The 9,054-nt window shown below is 29.6% G+C and overlaps 2 protein-coding genes across 2 annotated transcripts; one reads left to right on the top strand and one right to left on the bottom strand.

Moving 5' to 3' along the window:
* Positions 1-1,179: 1,179 nt before the first annotated feature.
* On the bottom strand, positions 1,180-2,670 carry LOC120193128 (BTB/POZ domain-containing protein At3g56230-like). The gene is made up of 3 exons (XM_039195730.1): positions 2,433-2,670; positions 1,804-1,986; positions 1,180-1,641 (listed from the first exon to the last, which is right to left on the bottom strand). Exons 1-3 carry the CDS (start codon positions 2,613-2,615, stop codon positions 1,180-1,182), a joined length of 828 nt encoding a protein of 275 aa, XP_039051661.1. The 5' UTR covers positions 2,616-2,670.
* Positions 2,671-5,908: 3,238 nt separating this feature from the next.
* On the top strand, positions 5,909-8,569 carry LOC120193127. Its single transcript, XM_039195729.1, has 4 exons — positions 5,909-6,287; positions 6,803-6,938; positions 7,829-7,892; positions 8,373-8,569. The coding sequence occupies exons 1-4, from the start codon at positions 5,951-5,953 to the stop codon at positions 8,514-8,516; spliced, it is 681 nt and encodes a 226-aa protein (XP_039051660.1). The 5' UTR covers positions 5,909-5,950; the 3' UTR covers positions 8,517-8,569.
* Positions 8,570-9,054: the final 485 nt, after the last annotated feature.

Here is a 9,054-nt window from a genome sequence, read left to right as displayed (position 1 = left end):
AAGGTACAACAATGCATAATTGGTATGAATGGATGTCATAAAGGAAAACGTAAAAAATACATAATGGGTATGAAAGGATGCCTAAATGAAAATAAAAAACAGTGTGTTAACAGTAGTTAAGGTGCCGCCCATAATGATTATAAAAGATACATGATCAATTGGTACTTTGGTGCAATACATTTATAGTACGTTCTAATTTAACGTACACCGTACAAATAAAGAATAATTGGGGAAAAATATATAGAAGGATTGGTAGGCTGGGCCTACTAAGAATAGTTTAGTCGACTTATTGAAAGAATTATGGTGTAACTGAGAAGGACTTATCTGGTCCTTATGGATTTTTCAATTTAAATCGTCATTTAGTACTCATACGATATTTATGTTTAAAGTTTGATATCTTTACAGTATTATGCTTCACTAAGTAAATACTTAACGTTTGTTGATTTCATGCGTAGGTAAGGACAAATAGTAGTTGCATAAGGAGTGCATCAGTAGCAGTAACGATCACCAATTAAGGTTGACATGTCAGTAACGTTAGGACAATCTTATTCCTTTTAAAAATTTAGTTGGCATGTAATTAAAATATGAAAAATGCTCTGAATTGTATTTAAGTAGAACCTCTTATTATCATATTTCAATGAATGTTTTGCTTTATTTTAAAAATGTCATGTTTTACGAAAATCTGGAAACAAAATTTTATGAGTTTTTAAAAGAGGAAATATTTTAAAAGTGATGTGACATCTGTATTTCGTGTACGGAAAGATATACGAGATATGTGTGTTATAATATATGTTCAGGATTTTCTTAACGATACATTCTACTTTAAATTTCTTAGTTTCTAATTGAAAATTTTCCTTTCATTTTAATTACAAACAATCCAACTTTTTATTAGTTGACTAGGCCTAATAATTAACACTTGCCAACTCAATCAAGTTATTCAATCCAGTTTTTTTTAATAAAAAATCATAACATTAAATTATAATAAAGGATATTAATTTTAAATTGAATACTGACGAATAAAGTATACTCTATTTTGACAAATTAAAAGTGAAAAAAATATAAAATTATACCATCAGTTCTTGAAATCATAATTTTATTGCTTTGCATATTTGCATGTAAAGATGTATTCTATACATTTTTGGTGATCAATAAATTAAAAAAAAATTAATAAGTTGAAGATCAAACTCCATTAATTCTTTTGGTTTTGACATCCATTAAGAATGCCCTAGTAATCTGCAGACCAAGATGAGGATTCTTGGGTGCAAACACATCGTACTTGCCCGAAAAAACAATGTCCTCCATATTCTTAACAATGAAGCTCAACGCTGTTTCCTTCAATGTCTTGTTGGAACAAACGTCAGAGATCTCTAGAATCTCAAGAACATTGGAAGCGTTCAATGAGCTCAACATGTATCTTTCGCAGAAATCCTGCAGGTAGGGGATCTCGTACTTATCGGCGGCGACGAATAACGAGTAGACGTGTTTCTCGAGTTTGTCCGAATCCAGGTTTCCACTGTAAAGAAACTCAAGAAGAGATTCAAGTTCTTCTGTGTTCAATTCTGGTATAGTAATTGTATCACTTGGTGGAGCTTTGCAGTCGTCTGAATCCAGCATGTCCCTGAATATCTCTGATCTTGCTGCCTATAATTTCAGTCAATAATTTTTCACGTTTAAATATGTATAATTTGTATATGTTAATAGAAGTAAAATAAACAACCTAAAAGAAAATTCTGAACAGATACTACATTGTAATCATCCGGGACTGTTAAAAGAATAGTAAAATGAAGAAAGGGAAGGAATTACAAGTAAAGCCCTGTGTGCTGGTATGGTAGGACCATCGTTTCCAGGTTTGAGCTGAATATCAGTGTGAATTTGATCTCTAAAAGCAACGATAAGTCCACTCAGGAACCTTATTTTCTTGTTCAGATCTTCTTCTATCTCCTTCATGTTTGTTATCCATTTGCTAAGATTTCCAAGTGGCTGTTGCTAATACCCACAAAACAAATAACATATATTAACATCTATGGAATTATGAAGCTGTGAAAGAAATTAAGAGATGCATTAACTCTATGTCACTATATAAACAGTGACGTATCTAGAAATATTTTTAAAGATGAGTACATATATTAACAACTAGTGAATCAGGGACGGAGGCACGAAACTATGATACCAGTTCAAAGGGATAAAATATAATTAATTATAAAAATAGAGAAACAATATATAATTAATAATAGAAAATGAAGAAACGAGATCAAAATTAGCTAAAATTAAGAGGTATAATTTTTTTTAATGAAGTGACCACAAATAAAATTTTAGGGTAATCACTATGAGTAAATAGATAACTGATGAAGAAGATTTGGATTTTAATGTCCACCCTCAATAAGATTGCATAAAAAGAGAGAGAAGGAAACATGAAAGAAGAGGTTGCTTGCCTTACAAGAATTGGGTGAAGAAGATGCAGTGGGAGTGGTATGTGGTGATTTACAGTGATGATCAATTTCGAGCTTGTTCATCAAAGTGATTACATTTCTTGCACCTTCATAGCAAGCTCCACATATTGTATTCCTTGGAGGCCTTAGAATAAATGGCATTGAACTGCAAATTGAACAATCCATTTTTACCTTTCTGTTAATTTGCAGAGGAAGGAGAAGAAGAAGAGAAAGAGTTGTGATTTTGCAGAAGAAGAAGATGGGATATTTTTTCTTGATTTGAAGCTTTAAATTAAAAGAATTGTTGGATGATAAGGATGGAAGTTTGTTATACCTTATTTTATTGATGTTGATTAACATGATAAATCAACTAACATATGATGGGGGCTTCCCATATATATATATATATATATATATATATATATATATATTTAATCAAATGACAAATCCACCCTTTCAAACGCTTATATAAGAAAAGACTGATTGAAGCTTGTGAGAGGAGGGTTAATGGCAAAGTGAAGAAATTGTAGGTAAATAAATTCTTTTTTTTATTAATTTAAGTGTGATTATAAAGTAGTATATGTTTGAAAGATTCTCTCTTCTGAAAATAACAAGCAACCTTTTAACCAATGAGATAACTTGGTTCGTGCGTAGGTAAGTAAATTCTAAATAAATAATAAGTTGTGTTCCTTTTTTGGTTACAAAAAAGTTTAGGTAAGGTGTAGATTTCCCAGACTAGGGCCAAAGTATACTTAACATCCAATTAAGATTTACATAATAATTTACAGATTGCACACCAAAAATAACAATGGTAAGATTTGAACTTGACCTTACAAACTCAAATTCTAGATTCACAACCACTTGGACCAACACTCGGCATTGGCAATAGTTGGGTTCTTTTATACTATATGCACGTTTATTTTTTATTCAATAAATTAAAATTTGTATTTAATAGTTTCTAATTTTCTCATTTTATTTAGATACTGTTTAATTGAAAATTTCATATCGATTGATGCTATTTATAATATTAAATATAAATTTTAATTTATATATAATTGAAACACTTTAATCTTAAATGATAATTATAATTTCTTATTGATATAGTCCATCGATTTTTTTTCCAGTTACTCACTTTTTTCAGATTATTCATATTAACTTTAAGTTTTAAGATATTTTTATTTTATTTTGATAACATAATTTTGTTCTATAAATTTTAAATATTATTTGACAAAGTTTCAAAATATTTTTTATGAATATTTAAATAAAATAAATTTTCAATTAAATAAAAATAATATATTTTTAATATTTTTAAAATTAAAATATTTATTTTTTAAATTATAAAATAATTAAAATTAATTATAACTTTGACCCTTATTCTTCATTTTTAGTGTATTTTGGTCATCAACATTTTATTTTAGGGTAAAAGACATCTATTTTAGAGTGTTAACCTTTGTTAACTAACATTTTCTATTTATAGATAACTTTTCTTTTTTACCAAAATGAAATGTTGATGGTCAAAATACTCTACAAAAATGTGTCAAAATGACTATTTTAATAAACATTAGAGACTAATTTTTTCATTATGTCTAAAATATATTATGATAAATATGAATAATTATTTTATTATAATTTGAATAGTAATTTTTAAGTAAAGTTTATTTTAAATATCAAATTATTAATTGAATAAAAAATAAAACTTTTTTTGATGAAAAGAATAAAACTTTTATTTTTTCTTTTTAAATTCATGTTATTATTGATTTGAAATATGGGAGATATGATTAGGGACATACACGATATCTAAATTTGATTAGTTTTGATTAAACATGATCTTAAATTTGATTAGTTTTGATTAAACATGATCTTATTAGATAGAGTTTTTTTTAAAAGAAAATTGAAGTTCAGGTTAGGTCTGATCAGGTTTTTTTAGAGGATAAGTTTGAGTTAACAAAGTTTCATTATGCTTTTGCTTCTATTTTATTATATTAGAGAAATGGATGGAATTAAGAATGAAACAAGCCGAAAAATAATGTAATTCTTATATATTTAGAGATAATTATAGTAATACTCCTCTCTATATTAGTTTTTTTTATAACTAGATCCCTATTTTATTGAATAAAATTAAGAAATTTTATAAATATATTTGTATCTGGTAAGGTAGGGTTGGGTTCAAGTTTTATCTCAAAAGTCAAATCTAATTTTGAGTTGAATGAAGTCATCCTAAATCCAAGTCGAATTAAATTTTGAGTGGAAGGTATATTATTTTTAGATCGGGCCAAATTGACCGAAAACTCGACTCATGCCCATCTTTAATTATCCCACGAACACCTATGGTTCAAATTATGTTGCATGCAAATATAGCTGTATAAGAATATAAATGAATTATTAGAAGGGCAGAAGAGTACAATGGATGAATGAATTTAGAATGCAAGAAAAAGGAGGGAGTTGTTAGGGGATGTGAATAAAGTTTTCAAATGGGAAAAGTTAGGAAGAAGAAAAAGACTTTCCAACATTACAACGGCAAGGATATGCAAGACAATGTGTTTCCTACCAATCTTTCACCAAAATTTATTAATTCACAACCTTCTTAAGTGCTTCCCAAAAGGTTGTGATTTCAACATACAATATGAGAATATTCATATTCATATATATATATATATATATATATATGAACAAACACATAATTTTATATTAAGAACTAATTTATAAAATTTTAGAGAAACAAAAATAATTTATCAATAGAAAATATTTAGGTTATATAACAAGTTGAATTTTTCATAAAGATGACTACTCTCCCAATCCCTTCGCTCCATCCTTATATATACACACAACCTGAGATAGCGTTCATGGGGTGACAAAACAAGTCTATGAAAATTAGGGATGTTCATTATTCGGTTAATCGGTTAGTTAATTTGATGTTACACCAACTAACTGTTACGAAAATTTTCAAAGTTTGATTATTGGTTAATTTGGTTTGAAATTAGTTAATTAATCAAAAATATTAAATATAATATAATATATATTTTAAACTCAAATCCATTAAGAATTAAAATACAACTATTTTTTAACTACACTGTAACCATTAAAATTTTAAGAACCAATTAAATTTTAACCCAAATAAAAAATATCTCTACTGAATTCAAATTAATTTGATTAAAAAAATTTATTAACAAATTCTATTAATTTGGTCACATGTCAAATTAACCGAGCTTTATTTGGTTTGGTTAATAATTAAAAAAATAAATTCAATTAACAATTAAAGAAAATAAGTTTGATTAATTTATTGTAGGTTAATTTAGTTCGGTCGATTACCGAATTAACAATTAGAACACCATATATGAAACCCAAGGAAAAATAATGAAACCCAAGAAAAAGAGCAGCCCATTCATTAAGTCCATCACCCAATTCCAGATATTCATGGCCCAATGAAAGTATATAAACCCAAAGAAGGGAGCCAAGTTTTTCCGCCAACACCAAAACAATCATCACTGCAATCTACCAAGGAAATTGAACTCTCGGGAAAAATGGAAGCAACGAAATCAAGAAGGAAACTCACCAAAAGGAAACCCTTCACTGATCTCACCAACAGAGCCCCATCATCTCTCCCTTCTTCTCTCTTATCCTCTTCAATAATCAAATCCCAAACCAAATCTTCACACTCCTTGCCTCTTAAATCCCTTGTCAACAACAGCCCCAATGCAGATCCTAACTCTAACGCTAGTTTCACTGCAAGCGCATCCCCAATGAATGATAATGGTAACAGTGACAAGAAGAATACGGAAGACAAGGCAAAAGGTCTAAGTAACGAGGAAAACCCTATCCCAACCCTGTCTCCGCCGCCCAAAATTCCTTCTATTTCAGGTGATTTTGATGTGTTCTCGGATTTTCTCTTCTGGTTTTTGACTTGATTTCGATATGGCGTTTTGGTTTTGGAATCACTGGTTTTCTAGTTTTTTTAAGTTTTTAATGTGGGTCCTGATGTTTTAATTTTAATAAATTGATTTAACATTTTCGCATCAATAGAGCTCATTGGGTTTTATCTCTATGCTCAATGAAAGCTATATAGAATTGCTTTTACTATTATTCGATGAATTTGAATAGTTTAGTTTCAAGTTTTCATTTGCTTCGTTTTAATGAAACCTACACCGCATGAATGAATATAGTTATCTAGATTCTAGACAGTATCCGATTATCCGATGCGTACTGTTTTCAGCTATAAAACTATATATATTTAGAAACATAGTTGAAAATAGTTTGGAAGTTGGTGATCTATGTATTCTCAACCATTTTTGGTCCCTAGTTTTATGGATTATACACGTATTTCGGGTCTAATGGATTGTATGTATGGTTTGATTTTAGGCTGGGTTTGATTTTAGGCGATGTTGATTCTTTACTTTCCGAGTTTTCTACGGTTTACAAAAGGATTCAGACTGCTGAAAAAAGGAAGAACAAAGGGAAGGGGATTATGGAGCCTTCGAGTTGCTCTCTTGAAACAAGGATGCCAAACTTAAGGTGATTTCCTTTTAATCAGGTTTTGTACTTGGTATTTGATAACTCTAGAAGACGAAGGGTGATTGAAATGTGTTAGCATAGCATAATTAAAAGAATAAATGGTTTGATTATCAATGTCATGGTATGGTAGCCATTGATGCTATCAGATAGTATTTTCCTTGTTCTAAGTAGCCATGTACTAGTAATTACTTAAATGATTGAAATGGTCATCAGCATTAACTCTCAACTCTTTAGGTGGTTTGGCTTTAGGTGACAGTACTTATATGAGTGCCCCAAAAGATTTGTTGATCAACTGTACCAAATGTTTGGGGTTTTGATAGGCTGACCATATTTGACAGTAGAAAGTAGATTGATAAAGATCTGACGTAATTTTGAAATTGGTTTAGCTAATTTCATATATTCTTTTATCTTCAATATCTTCCTCTTACTTTCATTATTGAGTCTCTCTAGAGATAGTGACTGATGGGCTGAAAGTCAGTTTTGATACAGTTTTGCTTTAGATGCCTGTGTTTTCCTGTGTTTTTAGCAACTGTTTACAAAAGTGATGTTATTTTGTAAATTAACTTTTCTTTGAGCAGTGAGAAAATGAATTTTGACCAAAATGATTCGGGTATCAAAGTTGAAGATCTTTGAATTTGTATGTTGTGAATTGTGATAACATGAAATACATAGGTATTGAAAATTACATTCTTGCATAATCAGATAATTTATTTTCTTTGCTCAAATTTAAATGCTTTCTTCTGTCAATGTTAACCACTATATTTGTTCTACATTTCATTAATACGGAAGATCTCTGTTGCTTAACATTTGATCAGATTATGATGATCTCCCGTTGAATGTTTTCCCTCGGTTTCATCTAGTAATGCTGTTTCTCCTTGTCTTTAATATAGGAAGAAAACATATGGAGATGGTGATATTGGTCTCTTCGAGTCATGTCTGGGGCCTTGTAGAAAGGTTGGTTTGAAGATTCCCCTAGCTTCTTAATCTAATTTATATTGAATTGTTCTTTGGAAAAAAATGATTTATATTAAATTGATAACATGCTATTGATATTTGGTTTGTGAATTTTTGGCCTTCATTGAGACAATTTCACAAGCTCTTTAAAATCTTTTGGATCTGTATATAAAGCCCACAATTTGATCAAAAGTGTTTATGGATGACTCTCAACTGTATATTGCATTCCTTGTCATGATTACCACTATCAGTATCAAGTTTCAGAAATATCGAGACAATGGTTAGCGGACGGTATTGAAAGCATTTTTGCTTTAGTTATATTGTTGCTAATAGATATAGTATGTTGCTGTTTTGTTTTGCATCAAGTCATATCGTTCTTGTCTGTTTGAAGCTTTTTTCTTCCATAAGCATATGCATACCCAAAGATAATGTTATTAATATGCATTGAACTGAGCTCGTTGGTTTATGTCATTATCACAGAAACAACACGGAGAGAAGGCTGAGGTAAATGCTTCCAAGCATGACTCACCCCAAGATTACATTGACAAGCAGAGAGCCTATTTTGCGGAGATCGATGCATTTGAACTGGAACAGGAGGTAGCATCAGCTGATGAGTCGGAATAGATGAAAAAATGTATATAGCTAAATGATTTAGGTTAATACAATTTAGGTGCTCAAATCCTGTAATTTCCATCTGTTGCTGTCGACTTTTTCGAAGTGGCGAAAACCGTAATAAATTTAAAAATTGGAATTTTAGAAAAGATTTGAAATGTTTGGAGTCACCATCAACCTTTGGGATTAGGTAGGATGAAAACCCGGGATACACCTTTTTAAATAATAAATTTAAAAGAAGTAATTTGATTTTCGATAATGAGATTTTGGGTTTGGGAGTCGATTACGTTTGGGGAAGTTTTAACACTCCCATAATGCTAAAATATTGATACCTCCAATTACAAATTTATTCCTATATTAAAAATTAAGAAATTCAAATATTTATTTAATTAAAGATCTTTCATTTCCTAAAACATTTTAAATTTTAGAGAGAGACGATATTCATTTATTTCCAATTAAAGAAGATATTAACACCCTAATCTGAATTAAGGCGATTATCTCTTACGTTTTAATCGAAATAATGAAATATTGTCATCCTTAAAAATTAAGG

Source organism: Hibiscus syriacus, unplaced genomic scaffold (genome assembly GCF_006381635.1).
Source record: "Hibiscus syriacus cultivar Baekdansim isolate YM2019G1 unplaced genomic scaffold, ASM638163v2 tig00116989_pilon, whole genome shotgun sequence".
Lineage (NCBI taxonomy): Eukaryota > Viridiplantae > Streptophyta > Magnoliopsida > Malvales > Malvaceae > Hibiscus > Hibiscus syriacus.
This window is presented reverse-complemented; position numbering and strand designations above follow the sequence as displayed.

Coding starts and splice junctions, on each gene's coding strand:
- LOC120193128 (XM_039195730.1), bottom strand. CDS start 2,615: ATGGATTGTTCAATTTGCAGTTCAATGCCATTTATTCTAAGGCCTCCA. Junction 1,987..2,432: donor CTTCACCCAATTCTTGTAAG/GCAAGCAACCTC, acceptor TGTGGGTATTAG/CAACAGCCACTTGGAAATCT. Junction 1,642..1,803: donor CAGCACACAGGGCTTTACTT/GTAATTCCTTCC, acceptor CTGAAATTATAG/GCAGCAAGATCAGAGATATT.
- LOC120193127 (XM_039195729.1), top strand. CDS start 5,951: ATGGAAGCAACGAAATCAAGAAGGAAACTCACCAAAAGGAAACCCTTC. Junction 6,288..6,802: donor CAAAATTCCTTCTATTTCAG/GTGATTTTGATG, acceptor GTTTGATTTTAG/GCGATGTTGATTCTTTACTT. Junction 7,893..8,372: donor GTCTGGGGCCTTGTAGAAAG/GTTGGTTTGAAG, acceptor TCATTATCACAG/AAACAACACGGAGAGAAGGC.